Consider the following 19,650-nt stretch of genomic DNA (forward strand, 5'->3'; position numbering starts at 1 on the left):
CAACACAACGCTAGAAACAGCAGCAGCAGCAGCAGCGGCAAAGCACTACCTCTGCATTCGGCAACTGTCAACAACAGGAGGCATCGACAGCATCTGGAATTGGCAGATACAGGCATACAGCTAGCAGACTCCCCAATTAGCACTTTAGCAGTGGCAATCACCTAATTTAGCAGATTCTCACAATCACATCAACATTCAGCTCACACATTCGCACCTCGTTCCAGGCACAACCCAAGCCATATGCATGAACATCAGTTAACGGTAACACCACAAGCTCATCAATCCCATACATGTCAAACTGTACATCATGTCATAAGCCATCAGCTATACTGATATATGTAGTATTCCAGAAGGCCAAATGCTTCAACAGTTCTGCAACTGTACAACATTTCAGCGGCATTACTTTTTTGTGTTCTGAAAAAAAAAGTAATGCCGCTGAAATGTTGTGCAGTTGCAGAACTGTTGAAGCATTCAGCTTCCTTTATTTTCTTTTTTTTCTACTTTTTTTTTTGTTAAAGGAAACATTCAGCTTCCTGAAATGTTATGCATCACTACAGTTGGTGGAGACGAGCCCGCTGAGGAGATAAAATCGACGGCATCTCAAGCCACCTCCTTGTTGTAGCGCGCCTCCTTTCCACAGTTGCTAACTTCCTGGGCAGGGAAAACGGCCTACCTATCAGCCTATCGGTGCTTGCCTTGCTGTTCCTAGTAAGGTGGTCGGATATCCCTTAGGCACCGAACCACATGCTTCATTGTAGGCCTAGAAGCAACAGACTCCTGCGTGCACTGGATCGCCAGGTTCAAGAACGCAACCAGATCATCATGTGGGGCCTTATCCCACAAGCCTTCAATGAAGAATTCCCGGACTCTGCCTCTTTGGACAAGCTTCAGAGCCCAGCTAACAATGTTGAAACCATTTCCATACGGAGAAAATGATGGGTCCAGCGCTTTCTTATCTGAGATCAGTTCAAGAAGCACAACTCCGTAGCTGTATACATCTGCCTTATCAGACACACGGCATGTCATTGCATACTCGGGGGCCACATAACCAAAAGTACCAGCAACATCTGTCGTCGCATGAGTTTCCGAGTTCCGGAGAAGCCTTGCCAATCCGAAATCAGAAAGATATGCATTGCATTCATTGTCAAGCAATATGTTGTTTGGCTTGACATCTCGGTGCAGGATGCGGGGGACACATTCTTCATGCATGTACGAAAGAGCACGAGCGACATCCAGAGCAATTTTGTGAAGCCTTCTCCAACTGATTGGCCTCTTAGTTCTCTCTTTTATGAATTTCTCCAAGTTGCCACCCGGCAGATAGTTGTATATCAGAAACATCTCTGAATCACTGATATGGTATCCCAGGAGAGTGACAAGATTAGGATGGCGGCACTGCCCAAGAGTTCTGATTTCTGCTTGGAACTCCTTGTCACCGTGCTGCTTCCCGATAGCAAGCCTCTTTATTGCCACAAGAACTCCAGGGGCAATCTCGGCTCGGTATGTCGGACCAAAGCCGCCATTGCCAATACAATTGCTAGCATTGAAATTTCCAGTGGCACGAACAACCGTCTCATAAGTCAGGGGGGCTCCAATATCAACATTGTCAAAAACCTTGACTTCCCTTCTCCTGAGAGAGCGCCTTGAGGGCTTCAGAGCACATTTCCTTGTGCAGATGCACAGGATGAGCCCAACTAACAGAATCACGACAATGGCTGAACCTGAAGCTATGGCAGCAATCTCTTTGATTCCCAAACCACTGCTGCTGCTGCCATCAGGAGGAGTGCCTGAGCTTGTATCACCCAGCAATCGCATACTTAATCTGGGAGAAACTGTAAATAGCTCAGTGGGTTGGCGTGATGGGTTCACACTGGAAGTAACCTCTGTAACTGAAGAAACGTTAACCACTGATGCTGATGGCATGTGAGGATTAGCAGCAGCAGTAATCTCCCCTGAAAGCCTATTGTCAAGAAGTAGAACAGTGCGATTCCGTACACCCACAAGTTCAACGGGAACAGCCCCTAATAGAGAATTGCTGGAGAGATTAAGAAATTTCAGTGCCTTCAGCTGGCCCAAATCAGAAGGTATCTCACCGCTGAAATTGTTCCTGGATAACGAGAGAAACTTCAAGTTCTTGAGCTCCTTGAGGCCTGAGGGCAATTGACCGCTGAGCAAGTTGTTGCTGAGATCCATCTTGACGAGGGCCCTAGAATGGAGGAGCTCCGGAGGCACGCCGCCGGTCAGTCTGTTCCCGGACAGCTCCAGGACCCGGAGCTTCGCGAGCTTCCCAATCTGCTGCGGGATGGAACCATCCAACGAATTGGAGGACAGCCGGAGGCGCCGGAGTGCCGCGCAGCTGGCTATCCCCGGTGGGATTCTCCCGGACAGCCGGTTCCCGGAAAGGTCCAAGCTTTTCAGACCTTCCGGGAAGGTTGCCGGCAGGCGGCCGTGGAGGGCGTTGCCGGCCAGGTTGAGCACCTCGAGGTGCCGCAGGCGCCAGACTTCTTGAGGAATCTCACCGCGGAGCCCGGCGGCGGGGAAAGAGAGCTCTCTGAGCTCGGTGAGGCGACCGAACGCCGGCGACAGCTCCCCGGCGAGGCGCCGGCGGGGTCGGGACGGCGGCGAGAGCGCCACGACGCGGCGGGACCGCGCGTGGCAGGTGACCCCCGGCCAGGAGCAGTGGTGGGCGCCTGATTCCGGCGCCCACTGGCGGAGAGGGTCGCCGGAGCCGGAGGAGAGGGCGCTCTTGAGCTCAAGGAGCGCCGACCTGTCCTGCTCCTGGGGTGGCGAGGACGCGCAGGAGGCGGCGAGAAGGTGGAGAACGAGAACGAAGAGGACGGTGGTGGGGCAGACCGTGCCCCGGCGACGGAAGGCCATCTCCGGCTAGTCGCCGACGAGGACCTCCAAGCGGTGGTGGAAACTGGAAAGCTTGTTTGAGTTAGTCAGTGGCGAGTGACTTCGGGTCTATGCCTGTCGATGGACCGGGGTACAAGACTAGTAGTACGCGGTGGGGCCCACGGCAGAATTTTCATGGACCGAAATGGAGGACCGGAGTGCAATTTCAGGAAGATTGAGGGTGCAGACCGTGACAGATGCTCGGCTTGTGTTGTTCATTTCTGCGTTGCCGGCTTCGTGGCTGCTGCTGCAGTCCTTCTCTTCTCTGTTCGTCGCCGTAGTGCTTTCACTTGCTATCGGCGTTTTACTTTTCGTTGGCTGCTCAGTTGGAAAATCCCATTTTGGGGTGTGAATTATCCACCATTACAAGGAATTGTAAGTTTTCGGTGAACATGGTTTAGACATTTGTTGCGTCATCTCTACGTGTCAGTCATTCTAAAGGTGGATGATGCTAACTAAATTTGCAAATTGTTGCCAAGAGTGGTAAGTTTGCACGCACTCCGAGTCGAAGAGCATTTGGCGCCAAATTTGATATATTTTAAATGTTTTAAAAGAGGAGCCCATGTTTTTCTCGAAAACATCAATCCCGCCCAGCCCACTAATTCACGGCCCAAACTTACGTGAAACGACCCCTTACACGACTATGCTCCCGCTAATATGCGCCACCCTTCTTGCATATACATCAAGCTACTCTTTGTCGCTTAGTTGTAAATCTAAAACCAGCCAAATCCACGAGGTCATAGCCCATTAACGGCCCAATAGATGTGTGAGATCCAAGATGGGCGAGTGTGAGCCCATGAGGAATCTATTATGATCGCACTCGCTTGTTGAGGAAGTTGGCCACTACAAAATGGATGCTCTCTCTTTCAAGTCCTCACTCGCCCCACTTCTTTTTCATTCCTACCGGCACTCTTTCTCTTCTACCAAATTTGCTTGTTCGCCATCAATAGGAGGTTGTCAGTGGATGCCGTCATGTTCCTCCCCTCCCTTCCAAGGGACATAAGTGGTGGTTGAAGTGCCACTCTCGTCGGAGGAGGAGCTTGCGATAGCGGAGATATGATAATTTGCTGAGGTCTGATTTGGTATTTCTTATAAGGTCTGTTGAAATTTTTCATGTGAATATTGGACGTGCTAAAGCAAAATTAGAACAACAGGATCTATACTAGGAAAAATTTGCAAAATAAATTATATGTATAAAAAAATTTAATCCTCATCAATCAATTGGAATTTGGCATTAGTGTCAATCACTGCAATTTCTAGTGGGATTGAATTGGAGAGGAGGATTTGAGGTTAGGTTTGAGGGTTTGGGGTTGGGTTGGGTTTACCTGTGGTTGTAGGAATAGAGGACCTCCACGGTGGCTCGCCAGCCAACAGTGGAGGTGGGAGAGATGGCGGCGAAGCGGAGGTGGAAAGGGTGCTGCCGCAGTTGGACGGTGGGGGATGGACCCCGTAGATGGTGGAAGCGGCGGGGCCGTTTGACTCGGACAGATTTATGTCGGCCAGAGGCGATGGGCAGTGAAGGAGGTGATGTGGGCCGCTAGAGCTGGGTGGAGGATCGTTGCGGCGGATTCGTCGCTCCTAGCGCCGGGATCAGACGAAGGCTGCACGAGGAAGAGGATGGAGGAAGAAGAAAGAGGGATAGAAAGAGGAGGGATGGATATGGAGGGATCCAACAGTTACAAATGTTGATTAATGATAAACTATATCTCAAATGATTGATAAGGATACCTTCCCTACAAAAATTTTGTACAAAATTTTTATCACAAGATAGGAGAACTCTATGCTTGCCACAAGCTTTGGACATGGCCAATGCTAGTAGGGTCCTAGGATTTGGGTGGAGGAAGTGTGGAGTGCACAAGCAAACTCGTTATCTAAGATTGGGATTCGGGAGGATGCAGAGAGTTTGTTAGAGGACGAGGTGAAGGAAAATGAGAAGGAAAAATAGAGTTCCAAAAAAGGAAGTAGCATGGTACAACCACTTTCTCGAACAGCCATCTATCGACACACCCAAAATTTGTTGGCTGGTGTTTTTCCAATCCACCTTAGAGAAGCATGTGTATTGAGTTTGACACCCATATTTGATTTTATATGATGACTTGACAACATTTCATCCCTCCATTTTTCATATTAACTATGGACCCCTCCCCTCAAAAAAATATATATAGTTACCCAAAACCGTAGTAGGTACATAATACTTGGGAAACGAAAAATTCTTTCACGTGAAATTCTTGCACTCCGATTGCATTCTAGGTAGTAATGAAAAATATGATTGTTCATTTGTAAAGAATTTGGTAACTAGTTGCTAAGGCAACAACATAACAAGGATACTATGAAATAGGAAGTGCCACAACATCACAAGGATACTATGAAATAGGAAGTGCCAAGAGCAAAACTAGGACCAAGAGGTTATGAAGTATATTTTTTATTCTCAACCCTCCAACCTTTTATTTTTAAAATTTGCATCCAAGTCTCTCCATGTGTTGACCCTAAAGTTAGTCTCGAAATAATGGTAACTCCTCCCCACTAAGATTCCTCTATTTTTTTATTAAAGTTATTAAATAACATTCAACTGTCTAGTGGTAGGTGGGTTGTACAATAGAGACAAAGACTTCTTTAATTTTGTCCCGTGGACCCTCACTTATCAACACATGGCTTCCATGCAGGTAGCAATATAGAGTAAGGTAGTGGGCCACACCATTTTACCAAGATGGTGGTGCCTTGTCTCTCTTTTTGAAAAATATGGTCGGTTCCCTTAAATCATGTGTTTTGTCCTTTTGTTCTTATTTCTCTCCAGTGATTTCTTTTTATTCTTTATTTCACTCGTTTAGGCAACCGTTGCTAGAGACAAAACTTGTTTAGCCACGTCTCATGTACGTTCTATGGACAACATTATCGTGGTTCTTGCACCTTCCTAGCCAAAGAAGAGAAGCACCTTGTACATATGGAGAATGACGATATTGTGGTCGATGAGAAATCGATCGAAATCATTTGTTTCTTGTTGGTAGAAAAATGACGCGACATCGAGTCGCACACACGCGGGAGCAGTAGACGACGATTTATAGATCATAATATACTCTCAAGTGTATATATGATCTTTCTTGTTTCGATAAGAGTCGCAAGAAAGTTTCGATTGGGTTTAATTTTAATTTGTTGTTGCTTCGCTGTTGAGTCCCAAGCTAACCATACATAGGTAGGCAGCTATAATCAAAGATAGCATAGTTTATTTGTAGAATATTTAATTTTTCAAGTACTTGTTAAGGCAACAAAATCACAAGGCTGGTATGAACAGAGAAGCGACAAAAGGCATAATATGAAAGATTGTACTTACTTTTTAAGACATCAACATCACAAGGTAAGTATGAACATAGAAGTGACAAGAGCTAGCCAAACTAGGGGTGGAGAATCAACACAAAGTTAGGGGCTATAAAGCAAGTCCCTCTGTACCTTTAACCCCAAAGTTTGGATCCTCGATTTTAAAAAATTTCTCTTCCTTATTTAAGCTATCCGCCTCATGTAGTCGTCTATCTGTTGGTAGGTGGACCGTACAATAGATACAAAGATTTAATTAGTTTTGTGATAGAATTTTTGTCATGTGGACCCTCACTTGTCAACACATTGCCTCCATGCAAGGCTCCACGATAGCAATGTAGACTAGGATATTGTGCACACCGCTTAGGCAAAGCGGTGGTGCTTGGTTCTCTCTTGAAGGTTGCCTTGCATCACCGTTTTTCGTCTCTTTGTTCTTTATGTCTCTAAAATCTTGTCCTTTTCTTGTTTATATCACTCTGTGTTAGCTAACTGATCTAGAGACAAAAACTTCTCGATGAAATTTCATGATGTACGAGCAACATTATTGACGATCTTTGCACCCTCTTAGCAAAGAAGAGAAGTAGGTAACCTTGGCATTAACACGGGAACAATAGGTTCGTCGATGAAATCGAAGCAACCGTTCTAGTTCCTCGATAGCGAAATCATGCGACATCGTTTCTCAAAGTCTCACGCACGCACGCTGGAGAAGTAGAGATCACTTTTCGAGTGCCTAGTGAGGTGTGAGCGTGCAAGAAAGTCATGAGCAAGAGGGTGAGATGGGGTTGACGTCATGCGGTTTTGTTGGCTTGCAGTTGAGGCCCCATGGAAAGAGCGGCAACCTGATGACCCATCTTGCCAACTGCCACCAACTATTGCTATCCTTAAAATAATACTGTGATATTCTCTCTCCGATGCGGGCCTAGGGTCCCACATGCAGGCCTCAAGGTGAGGTGTCTGACGGGTGGGTCCCGTGCAGCCGGACACGCCTGGCCTCGGGACACGGGCCGTGGTGGACTGGTGGAAGCGGGGGAGGACGACCAGTGGCGTGGACGCCGACGTGGCGGTCGCCGGCCGTGTCGGCGACGCGGTCAACGGTCTCCCCCGACGAATCGTCCATCCGTCATCCTCCGCCGACAGCGACCGCCCCAATTCCGGCTCCGGCGTGGACGGCCACCTCCATGTACCCAGTATTTTCACAATCATTTCGAAAAAAAAGGGGGGGTGGGGTGTATTTTTCACATTCATACGCATACACTGTCAGTGCTGCGGCGACCATACCACCAACGGGGTTCTCTCTGTTCTCAACATAAAAATTTCACGGGAATTTCGCGTGAATTTTTTACTTCATTTCTTCTTCTTTTATCTTGATGATAATAATAATAACAAACCAGCAGCGTGCCGAATAACAACAGTTAACGATTCTCTCTGTTTCCAGGCAACGATTCTCCAACACACACAAAAAAGAAAGACAACTGTAGCAGGTCATACACCAACGTTTTACAAGTTTTCCCCTGTTCATCATCAGTCCTCGTCGCTGTCGTCGAAAACGACAGCCTTCCTGCGATGCTGAACAGCCTGCTGCTTCCTGGGTGGAGAGTCGTCGTCGTCGTCCTCCTCCTCCTCGGAGACCAGCTCCTCGCGCCTGTGCCCACCGCCTCCTGATTCTCTCTTCCGCTTCGGTGCCTGCATCGCAGTACCATTTTGATTGTGAGTAAAATATAGAAATGTGCAATGGTCTTTCTTTTTTGTTCCAGGTTTTGGTGTCCCACTCATGGAGCGCAATTCCATAACCGAAGAGTTTCGTGTACACCTAATTCAAAAAGCTAAAGGTGACTGCACAACAGAAATTTAAAACGATAGCAAGTCGCTTGCTTTCTACAATGATTCCTGCTTTTCTGGGTGAAGAAACCTTTCTGTTTTATGGTCAGCAGGACTAGACCGCGGCATTGCTATCACTTTCTTGCTGCCCGACATTGCTATCACTTTCTTGCCCAGGAATTACGAAAAAAATGGACTATGATATTCATGCTTTCAAATATAAAACGATAAACAAGTTTTGCTACTTCATTTGTTTTTGTTTAACAGTTCAATTCAGATAAGATTGACAGAGTTGATAAGCCTGCCTTTGTTCATGTTTAACAGTTTAATTCAGATAAAATTGGCAAAACTGATAAGCCTGCCTTTACCAGTCTAATAACAATTAATCCAAGTTTACTGACTAAAGTTTGCCCATAGAATTCTGACTTTAAACTGAATTTCAAATAAATTCTAGTCTTATATGATCAAAGTTTCTGCAAATCTTCTTGTCTGAGCAGAGTTCCATTCTTTAACATGTTAGCTCAAGAAAAACCTGAATCTTGCTATATATTGCTAAAAAGAGCCACAGTGCTTAAACTATGGAAAAGAAACACTGGTGTTCGAGGCCCAGAAATCTAACCTCCATTTCTTCATCCGACAAAGGTGCTTCTTCAGCATCTTCCTCGTATTCATCCTCATCAAGCTCATCTTCCCTTCCACGAATTGGTGAGTGCTCAATGTCCTCGCCATCAGTTTCATATTCTGACTCCTCCCTCTCACTCTCCGAGTATTCATCAACTTGACGTCTCGGTGGACGAGCAGGAGGGTACGATGTATTGCGGGGTACATTTCTGTTCATATTTGACTGAAAGTGTGCAGGGCATATAGATAAGTACAAATATTAAAAGTTTGGTTAAAGAGAGAACTGAAAATCATGAGCTCAACTGCTCACCTTCTTTGCATTAATGATACGCCTCTCAGCTAGTGCTTCAGCTTCTAACTCGTCCTCAAACCGTCTACGACCTGGCACTCGCCGAGAACCATATTCTGGCTCATCATCCTGCCAAATATGAACAACTTCAATCAATACTTGGCACTACTCTGGTTAATAGTGATGGTAAATGGACAGATGCAACATAACATTAATGTCCCAAAACTAGGCAGTCTCTCAGAGCTGGTCAGAACAATCCTGTTTGAGGTGTCAAATCCAAGAACAATTCATTAGGACAAGTTGTAAATCAGCACCTACTTATGATGTCTAAAGACCAGCTATTCAAACAGGCATCTAAAATTCCATAAGCCACAATAACAGGTTAAGATTACCATGTAGCCCTACATGTATCCGTTCAACAAGGGGTAGCCCCAAGAGTCGAGTACACATCATACAAAAATGACAGATATCTCATTATTAAAGACATAGCTGGAATAAGCTTAAAACCAGTTTACACTGATTTTGTTGTAAACGAAACGTATATGAGTGGCATATTCATACTGTAGGCTGTAGCTCACTAAAAAGGTTTGGTTACTGTAAAAAATTAAAACGGGAAAGCAGTTATTAAGTACAGTTTTTTACTTGCTAAATTTCCAGAATTTAACCACGCATATAAAATCTCAACAAGGCAAGACTGCACCACAAACTGTTCACTGAACCAAACTTTCTTTTCTTTTATTTTGTTTCCTTTTTCCCTTTTCCACTCTTTCCTTTTTGGTGGTGACTGGGTAGATGAACGTGACAGGAGTTGCACTGTTGCAAGTTGCAACAGGAGTTGATTTATATAGGGCAATAGCTAACAATATCAATACCTTCTAATTGGCGAAGAAAGCAGCTAAACAACAAGAAACCAACCTCATCTAAAGCATCTTCCAAGAACCCTGGGGAAAGCTGTCGCCTTGGCCTGGCAGGTTGTGTGTACTTGCGGTTCACCTTTTCTCTTTTGCGTTGAAGAATTGAATGGGCCCGAATATTTTGACCCAAAGCCTGCATAATGACCGTATCAGTAGAAAGGACAAAATCAGTTTTGAAAAAAAAACAGATCAGTAACAAACAGACTCAAGTGTCATTACTCAATTGACGGTATAATTGTTGTGCCTGCATGATGTAACTTTTTCTTTGGGGATACTAATTTGAGCATGCCACACAAATCATCATAACAGTAGCAACAGAGTGCCAACTAACAGAACTTTTTAGAACCCTCATACTGCTTAAGCTGGTGAGACCTGAACTGATATAGAAACTTATATAAGACAAACTTCAGAAAATGACTTTGTAATTGAATCAATAGGTTTATACATCAGGATAGTCCTGATCTTCTTAAGAAATTAGTACTCCATATCAATGTGAGGAAGTCAAGCCCTAGTACTACCAACAAGAGAAACAAGTGGCAGGAAAAGCACAACACAACACAAGTAATTCACACATGAACAGGGATCTTAGTTCAAATGGATAGGAGAAACAAGTCATGCACATATATAACATTCAGTGGATAAAGTAATGGTGATTTAGTTACCCTTTCGTTTTCCTGTTTCACTTTCTCAGGATCCTTAGTCTCAAACCATTTTTGCATCTTAACAGTTTTCTTATTCTGAGAATCAACCAGTGCGGTTAACAGGCGATGTGACTTTGAAGACAAGGAAGATGGCATAAATCTCATTTTGTGCAAAAGCCTTCCTTGTGATTGTAGAATTCCCTGCATTAAAGTTCAAAATTAATAATGTCATTGAAACTTAATCATTGATGATGGTGATGATTGAAAAAAGAGTAAAGAAGACTTATTTACCTTCCCATTCCTCAAAAACAGATGGGACTGGTCATGATGCGCATCATGTACAGATATATCAAGAACTTCATTGCCAATCAGAAGCTGCATACTTCCATCTTTCCATTTTACAAACCGTGCATTGCTTTCATACTGCAATAATTAAATATTCAAAGCCTCAGTAACCAGAGTGAAAAGAAATGGAAACTCAGAAAGCATCAACGAAGAAATTTATCTATGCATATGCACACAACCATCAATACAAACTGTACAAGTTTATATGTAACTATCAAATAAAAACTTAAAAATTGGCAGGGGTCTTATGTTAGGCATAGCAACAGGCAGCCAAACATAGCCTAAAGAGTTGCTTTCTTTGAACACAACATGTACCCCAAATAAAAGAAAAGGAAAATGCAGTTAAAAACAAGAGAGAAAACTGCAAAATTAAAACACAGAAGAATCAGGCCAATCATCATCAGTACGCTAGTGAGTTCCCAGCCTAATTGATACATGGGCAGCATTCCACTTACAGATGTAGTGCCATCCGGGTTCCTAACGGTTCTCCACCGCACAATATTGTCCTCTAGCCGTATCCTTTTCTTAGTTCCAGATTCATCTGTAACAAAAACATCTTCTTCCACATATGTTTTTGGATCAAAGGGTTTCGGGTCAATCCCCATAATGTTTGATACCTTGATCACATTCATCTAGAAAATAGGAAAACAGTCAGTAACAAATCACAATGTGAATAGCTACTTTTGACCATGGATCATAAAACCCCTAGCCAAGCATGAAAAGTTTGAAAGAGAACATGCTTGCTAAATTATCAGATTTAACATAAAATAACAGCAACCAGATAAATGATTTTTCGGCAGTGTTTCACTGAAGGTCAAGTTCCACACTTGTTTGATTCTGCTAACACTAGCCAGGTAGAAAGGTGCAAATAGAGAACATCATCAATGAAACAAGCAGCGGGCAGTAACATTGTAGATATCAAGGAATATTAACCAGTGAGTAATGGATATACAGCAACACAAAACAGGGCTTGGTATTAAATGTTGTTAATTCCTTTGACATAAAGAAGGCAATACACAAATGACCTTATAAATTCATAAAAATTGCTATTAAACTGCATGCTCCAAAACATGAAAATTCAAATCGAGATTGATGATCGATAAACATCAAACAATGAACCACATGGAATTGTCTCATCAGAAAAAGACAGCAGCAATATGTGGTCAAAGATATAGCTTAAACGTATCCTCATCACATGACAATAACTCACTTTGTCAGGCCGAGCTGGTGGTTGCCTAAATGGAACTACCAAGTCCAGCGGTGGACCAACTGGTTTCTCTTTTGTGTTCAGTTCGCGATTTTCATCAGATTCATAGTGCATATCTTCATCAGCCACTACATCATCTGGTTGCATGTCCTTCTCATACTGCCCTTCATCCTCTATAGGCGATCTCTACAAAAGAAAAGAAAGAAGAAATTTTACTAGGAATTTGAAAAAATGCTATAGAAAAAGATAGCAGGTAATGGAAGTGAACATGTTTCAGAACTGACTGGATGCATGGATCAATACTCGAGTAGAACACATGCAAGACATGAAGCTAAAAAATAGCTTCCATTCAGACTTTGGAGAAATCAAGTGCCAGCAAAAAACATTTTCACATGAAAGACTTAAAAATCTCAGACTTACATATGCAAGCGTGAAAGGAAGATAAAAGAGCCAATTTACTAAGTTTACTCTTTACAGTCTACGTTCTAACCTCTGTGGATCTTCACTTAAAACTAACACTATGCAGCCAACCAATGACTATTTAGACTTTAAAGCCATATAATTTTGAGCAGAAAGTTTTTTATAGAAAAAGAAAACTCTAGGGTAGACCTGATGAAGGATTCTGCCAGACATTTTCGAAATTTTAAGGCGATTATTCCTACTTCTTACCTAAAATTGTCAAAAAATGGAGGCAAACATAATCACTGAATCTTACATGGGAATCTTCATCAATGTCATGGCGTGTACGATATGGACCTGGTTCATCTTCATCACTGTCACCAAACACATCGCGAACTACTTCCTGATCTCTTTCTTCCTCCATTGGGGAGCTGCATAATAACATTATTACTGTCACAAGCTACTACATGATTATAAAGGATCAAAATAAGAGAAGCACATGTTGATAAAGTCATTGCTGAAATAACTTAACATTTAGTAAACCATCGAATTAACTACTCATAACTGTAAGGCTTAACAAGGATACTAATGTATAGTTTGATATGTAGCATTCTGTTTTCCCCCCTTAACCTTGGTTTCCTTGTTTGGCGAGGTTCCTCGTCTTCTTGACCTCCATCAGCATAGTAATTATCTTCGGATCCCTCAGATTCAGAGGCAACAACTCCCCTTCTTCTGCTAGATACTGTCCTCTGCTGGTAGCCCTCATCTTCACTGTCCATTCCTCTTGCATCAGGTTCCACCCTTTGGTCATCAAGTTCTCTTTCCGGAGAGCTCTGGACCTTGTCCCCATCACTTTCTCCTTGATCAAGATCCGCACAATGAGCTTCACCTTCACTTTCCTCTTCCATCCCAACTTGTCCCTCACTTTCGCCTTCACCTTCCCCTCCATTCTCTGCCTCACCATCCACTTCTTCCTACATAAATCCATCCATATTAAGCATTAAAACAGACAGCTTTCCTTGAAGCGCACAACATTAGAAGGCTGGAGCATTATGTAAGGATGAAGAATTGGGGCAGAAGGAAACTACATGAGCTAAGCTTTAACTCTTTGGTGGCACTAGCAGAGCACAGTGGTCCAAATTAACACCAAGATAGGTCCAGTGTTGTTCAGGTGACTTGGTACCACTAGAAATTCCCGAGATATACATAGATTTACAGCTTAGCAATTTTCAGATTGGTGCACTGAGTGTAGAAAACACTAAACTAGAGTTCCCTGAACCCAATCGAGTACAGCAATGAAATTCATATAGCAGAACAAAGCTGAAAACATGTGCTAAACTGTCATAGATGCGATGAAAGACATGCCTGCCCCCAGTAGGCTCCCCTTGTGTGCCTGGACTCAGTTTTCTCCTCCTAGTGTTACCAAGATGTTTAAGTTGGATTTCGTGGTACACAGGACAGGCCTTGGAGACAAAATGAGGCAAATAAATCCATGGATTCATCTATGTATCTATGTGTCCATTACGTACCCAAAAGTCAAAATCAAGTGCTTCACCAATTTTTCTCTGCAAAATTAGAACAAATCCGCACTACCGCACACCTTCCCCGAACCACTGCATCCCCAACCGCGAGGCTCCCAGTCTAACGAAACCAAAACCTAAGCCCTAGCCCAGCTAGGCCCGACGGCAAACAGCAAGCTGCTGAGGCGAATCGGAATCACGCGGGGGGGGGGGGGGGGGGGGGGGGGGGGGGGGGGGGGGGGGGGGGGGGAAGGGAGATAGATTGGGAGCTTGGCGGGCTTACGGAGTGGTACCCGCCGGAGCGGGCGTGGGCGTGGCTGCGGGCGTCGTCCTCCTCCTCGTCGTCGACGTCGTCGTCCAGCTCCTGGTGCCGCTGCTGCGGCGGCGGCTGCTGACGGTGGTCGTCGTCGACGACCTCGACGACGTCGTCGTCGTCGTCGTCGTCCGCGTCCTCCTCATCCTCCGACTGGTCCCCGAAGAGGTTCTGCATCATCTGATTCCGCGTCTCCTCCTCGACGTCCCGCTCCCGGTCGCCGCCCGCCATCGCCGCCGCGTCGCCTCCTCTCCTCTACCTCACCGGCGTGGCGTGGCGTGGGTCTGCGAGGTCTTGGGCCCTGCCTTTTCCGAGAGGCCGAGAGAGAGGGAGAGGTGTTGTTAATGGGCTTTCGGTGGACGTGCATTTTGGGCCGGCTTGCAAAACGAGGCCCCGTAGGAGAAACCAAGCTCAAGTAAACATACTTCGGACAGAGCTAACTTGTACATGCTACTCATACAAGTTCAAACAGTTGATCGTCTGATCGAACACGCCATCATATAAAAAAAACCGAAAAAAAATCCCACCGCGACATCTCCTCACGTTGCACGGAACATTTCTCGAGCTATGCACCTTTCATCGTGAATTCATAAAAAAAACTCAACTAACTCAATCCCACAATGGTGAAAAACTTGCTTGAAGCATGAATCAATGAATAAAAATTAAGTTTCCTCGTGGGTATCCATCACAGTGAAGTAATTTATATCTCCGTCCCGTAATTATGTTGCCACATCTTAAAATACCAACTGTAACTTTGAAAAATAGTAGTTGGAACACGTAGATCTGAAAATAGTAGTTGAAACATGTAGATATAAAAAATTGCAAAAACGAAACAAGAGATCGTGATAATCGCCAAATCTGTTTTGAGTGCATTAGTTTGCTTTGTCCAACATCAATGGATAACCATCGCAATAACTTTGAAACATTAAAAAATTGTAGTCACGAATGCAACAAATCTATGAAACCATCCGAACCATATAAGTCATGAAAAGAAAATGTGATGTTGCATATGCTGTTATTGAATGTTTCACATATAAAATAAAAATGTTGCAACCATGATATTTTTCATTGCAGCATCAAAAACGTATAGTCTCAACATCTCAAGTAACCGATTGCAACAAGATCCAAACAAAGCTTCTTGTGGGGATCAATTCATGCCCCCACCTCTTGCTAAGAGCTTGAAAAGAGCATAACACATCTTGTTTTCACGCAGATCAACTCCCCTACGAGCGGGATTGAACTTCTCAACACCCAAATCGAAGCCTTTACCATGGGGATTGAATTCCCCACTGCCCAGATCAGATACCGTACACATGCATGTAGTTGCTTGCATCCTAAAACAAACCCATGTTGCAGGGATCGAGCTCGCCAGTGCTCAGATGGATCGAGGCCCTACGAGCGGATGGAGCAGAGCAGCCTTGGAATAGAAAGTGGTGGTGGTGAGGGAGAGAGAGAGCTTGTAAAACCATGGACCATGGTGTACGGTGTGAGGGGAAGAGAAAACAAGCAGGAATCGAAAGTCTCTGGTGTGAAAGAACGAGAGAGAACAGAGAATCTATGGAGAAAAAAGCAAGCAGTACGGGTGAGAGGATGTGGAGGAGGTGAGGCCACGTGTCTATCCAAGCACTCTTGATTAATTAAGCCAGTGAGGCATCCGATACACCAGCATGGATAGGTGGACCTACACGGTAGGTCGTCCAACGGCTCGCGTTTGCGTCGGATGCCCGACCTGAAGCATTATTGATTACATTAACATATGCAAAATGTTGAAATATGCAATGCATACTTGAAACATCTAGAAGATTGTGGAGATATCAAGAAACTAACTTTGCCATGTATAAGGATAAGATCGTAGCAAGATAAGAAGGTTCTAGAAAATTGGAGAGAATGCATAAGCCATAATTGCCATGCTTCATGGTGGAGTGTAGAATACTCTAGAACTAGATATCTTAGCATGGTACAAATATAAGAAACTAGATAAGGATGAGAAGGGTTCTAGAGTTAGGATATTTTGTATGGAACAGTGTGAAAGTTGTCACATGGCAACACCACAATGATCATGAGCACCTATAAATAGAGGTGTTCCCCTCCCTCCTAGCCATACCATGGCATAAGGGGTCTCAAGTAGGAGATTGCAAGCTAGCCATGTAGTGTAGTGGTGTCATGATAGAATAGTCACACAAAGAGTGTGCAAATAAGTCTTGTATCAAATTGAGTAGTGAATAAATGTTTGAGTACTCCTGCTGGCATAGCCATTGCGGCAATGGCACCTGAAATTGATATGAAAGTAGAGAAATTTTTAGTTTATACATGCAACCCACTAGGAGACTTAGTGCAGTGACCCAAATAATGTCAAAGGCCAAGTCATGTTGCATGCGCTAAATGAGGGGTCATTTAGCTTTTTTAGCTGGATAATAGCGGCTATTAGTGTATAATATAGTTTAGTGCTGAATAGTAACTATTCTAGTCCCAAAGCTTCTCAAAGGCTAAATCCAGCTATAGATGTATAGCCGGCTATTTAAAACATTGATTCTAACCAAGGAGATCAAAAACACGCGAGGAGATTACCATTCTGACTAAGAGATCATATCAAAGTATTTCTTCTACTACAGAGGACCCTATCTACTACTAGGCCAGGAACAACCCATGGGCTGGGCCTTCCCCTTTCAATCCCAACCCGGCTCCCCCATGGTAGCCCATGCTCCCTCTGGCCGGCCGGCCGTACGTTCCAGGCTTCCAGTTCCAAATCAAATCATCGGCCGAACAGAAGCACCACAACGAGCAACAAACCCACTACTCGAGGAGGAAGCTTTGGAGGCACGCGCACAGGATCGGGACAAAGCTTGCACCTCTACATCGATTCGCGTGCTATGGATGATGGAAGGACACAATGCGACTCACTGGGGACGGAGCGGAAGGAACTCGTCGAGCAGGAGGATCTGGCACGGCTGCAGCCCCTGGTCCGTCACCGTCGTTGCGCCTCCTCCACGCCACCCTGTGAGCGCGCTGTTGAGAAGCAGCCCCTGATAGGCCGGCGTCGCGCCTCCTCCACGGCCGCCGGTGAGCATGCCGAAGCCCAGCGAATCCTCTTCCGTGCCACCGACGAGCGCACCGCCGATGCCGCCGAGCAGACGGCACAGCTACCACTCCTGGGCGACCGCCGTCTCCTCTCCCTCTCCTCCGCGGCTAGGGTGCGCACTGCCCAGCAGAAGCAGCTGTGCACGTGCCACCCGAGGCCGGTCACCGCCGCCTCTCCTCCGCGGCTGGTGAGCACGCCGCCCCAGGGTTGGGCGCACGAGCCGCTCGTGGGTGGGTGCCGCCACCCCTCTTCCGCTCCCTAGGAGTGCGCCGCCTAGAAGGACCTGGCGGAGGAGCCGCTCCTGGTGGGTATCCGCCGCCGCTCCTCCCACGCGGCCGCCTCGCACCCCATCTCCGGTGCTCGCCTCCAACGCGATCAGACTAGAGCAGGGCGCGACGAGGTGGAGCAGCGCGATGTAGTTCATGTGTCCCGTCACCATCTCTCTCGCTGTCCCGACCCTCTCTATGTCTATGGGTGAAGTGGAGTGGGGTGGAGCGAGTGGTTGCCCGCCTGCGGTTTTATCTGGAGCGAAGAGAGCGAGACGGGGGCGGCCGGTCAGAGCGGCCGATGGAGCAAGATGGGTAAAGCAAGCAGCGCGGCTGCCGTGGCTACATACGGACGCGAGATGTGTCTGGACGGTTGGTGATCGATCCGACGGGCAGCATTGCTTTGGCATTGCCCGCCTGCCCCGCAGCTTTGTTGGTCACCTTTTTGCACGGAAGGTATACGAATCCACAATTCCTTTTCTTTTTCTTCTTCCAAATTTGTAACTATTACTACTTCAAATCTAAGAGAAACTAGCAGACATTATACATGTACGTACTACAAGTACATGTCCCACCATTCACAACAATTATTACGAGTTTCTCATCGCACGCCTTGTCTACCAACATGAGGAGGCCAAGAATCTTGGGATGTGTTTAGTTTGGGGGCGATGTGGGATGGTTCCGTCCCTATTTTTTTTTTATGGGATCATCCCATTCGGTGTTTGGTTGAGAATGATAGATTCATTCCAGCTCTTTGTTTGGTAGGAGGGATGCGAGTAAATGGTATGCATACTTTTTTTCCCTAAGCCGTTAGCCACCGTCAGTGGAGCCCACATGTCAGGCTCACGTACCCATCTTCTCCCTCGCCTTGCTTCTTCCTCCCCGCTGCTCCCATGCCTGCGCCCCCTGAAAGAAAGCTCAGCTCAGGCTTTTGGAAGCAATGGAATGTGATACCTGCATCAGTACCATGCATGGTCAACCATGAATGATGACACAGCTCAGCTCAGGATTTTTCAGTTCAAGATCAGAATAAAGCAAGCACTATGCATGGTTGACCTTGGTTACTTTGTGCAGCAATACCTGCAGAATGCATAACTCAAGACAAGTCAAGTGGAACAACACCTATCTCCATCTTCCTCATGCATGGGGTGTGCGTGTAAAATCCATCTTTGCTTGATGACCATGCCATAGATTTCAGATGGAATCCTCTCCCCTCCATTGACCATATACTTCTCTACTATTAAAAAAAGGGCGAAAGAAACATGGTCCGTCGTTTGGTCGCCTGGCGATGGTCCGTTGACGGTTCAGGAATTTAACGTTTCCCAGGTCAAATTGACTGGCACGCCACGCACCTTCGCGAGCTGATTTGGAGCTTTCACTAGAGTTAAGTAGAACTCCCAGGTCCTCACATGTTGCTGACGTAGAAGGTTGAAGTCCAGATTTTACATTAACAATTTCCTTGTTAAAAGTGGTAGAAAATAAATTGTTATAACTAGAATGGTCTATCCGTTTTCCTTCCGTGGTACCTAAGCCATCTTACATAGTATGTGATCTGGATCATGCGTATACAGATGATATATTGTATTAATAAATGTGATCTATTATGTTTTTCATATTAGATTCATGTGATGGATCTTTCGGTGCACAGGTTAATACATTAACCGATCATAAGAGAATTACTACTAGTTGAAAGCATCAACCGATCATAAGAGAATATGTACTAGTTGGAAGCATCAGTGATTAAAAAGATTAGTTGGTGTCATTCTCTAATCATATCACGTGAAACGAGTGCAAAAAATTGGATAAATTATAGGTTCAAATTATTGCAAAATTGGATGTAAAAGAGAAGGGACAAGAGCAAACTGTAATGGAAGAAGTCCATTAGCTAACTTTCGCATTTGGTTTAAGAATGTTTTTTTAGGCAAATCAGGAGGGGAGTCCCCTCTATTTTTATATATAAGAATAAAAAGGGGTTTAAGAACAAGTGAACAAGTGAAGAAAATTGGTTTAAGAAATTTACAAGAACAAGTGAAGGTA

General features: G+C 45.0%; 2 protein-coding genes across 2 annotated transcripts; both read right to left on the reverse strand.

Moving 5' to 3' along the window:
• Positions 1-239: 239 nt before the first annotated feature.
• On the reverse strand, positions 240-2,970 carry LOC117845462 (uncharacterized). Its single transcript, XM_034726511.2, has one exon. The coding sequence runs from the start codon at positions 2,872-2,874 to the stop codon at positions 706-708; it is 2,169 nt and encodes a 722-aa protein (XP_034582402.1). The 5' UTR covers positions 2,875-2,970; the 3' UTR covers positions 240-705.
• A 4,555-nt stretch (positions 2,971-7,525) lies between these two features.
• Positions 7,526-14,566, reverse strand: LOC117845234 (protein LEO1 homolog). The gene is made up of 11 exons (XM_034726199.2): positions 14,239-14,566; positions 13,066-13,409; positions 12,752-12,866; positions 12,040-12,222; positions 11,285-11,461; positions 10,776-10,907; positions 10,506-10,685; positions 9,845-9,976; positions 8,951-9,058; positions 8,639-8,863; positions 7,526-7,884 (listed from the first exon to the last, which is right to left on the reverse strand). Exons 1-11 carry the CDS (start codon positions 14,497-14,499, stop codon positions 7,723-7,725), a joined length of 2,019 nt encoding a protein of 672 aa, XP_034582090.1. The 5' UTR covers positions 14,500-14,566; the 3' UTR covers positions 7,526-7,722.
• Between the last annotated feature and the right edge of the window lie 5,084 nt (positions 14,567-19,650).

The sequence above is a fragment of the Setaria viridis genome, chromosome 2 (assembly GCF_005286985.2).
Source record: "Setaria viridis chromosome 2, Setaria_viridis_v4.0, whole genome shotgun sequence".
Lineage (NCBI taxonomy): Eukaryota > Viridiplantae > Streptophyta > Magnoliopsida > Poales > Poaceae > Setaria > Setaria viridis.

What these genes read in the sequence shown, in the direction of transcription:
- LOC117845462 (XM_034726511.2), bottom strand. Translation starts at nt 2,874, where the DNA reads ATGGCCTTCCGTCGCCGGGGCACGGTCTGCCCCACCACCGTCCTCTTC.
- LOC117845234 (XM_034726199.2), bottom strand. Translation starts at nt 14,499, where the DNA reads ATGGCGGGCGGCGACCGGGAGCGGGACGTCGAGGAGGAGACGCGGAAT. An exon ending in ACCCGGATGGCACTACATCT is followed by an intron (nt 10,908 to 11,284) that starts GTAAGTGGAATG and finishes TAATTATTGCAG; the next exon opens with TATGAAAGCAATGCACGGTT. An exon ending in TGAAACAGGAAAACGAAAGG is followed by an intron (nt 9,977 to 10,505) that starts GTAACTAAATCA and finishes GTCATTATGCAG; the next exon opens with GCTTTGGGTCAAAATATTCG.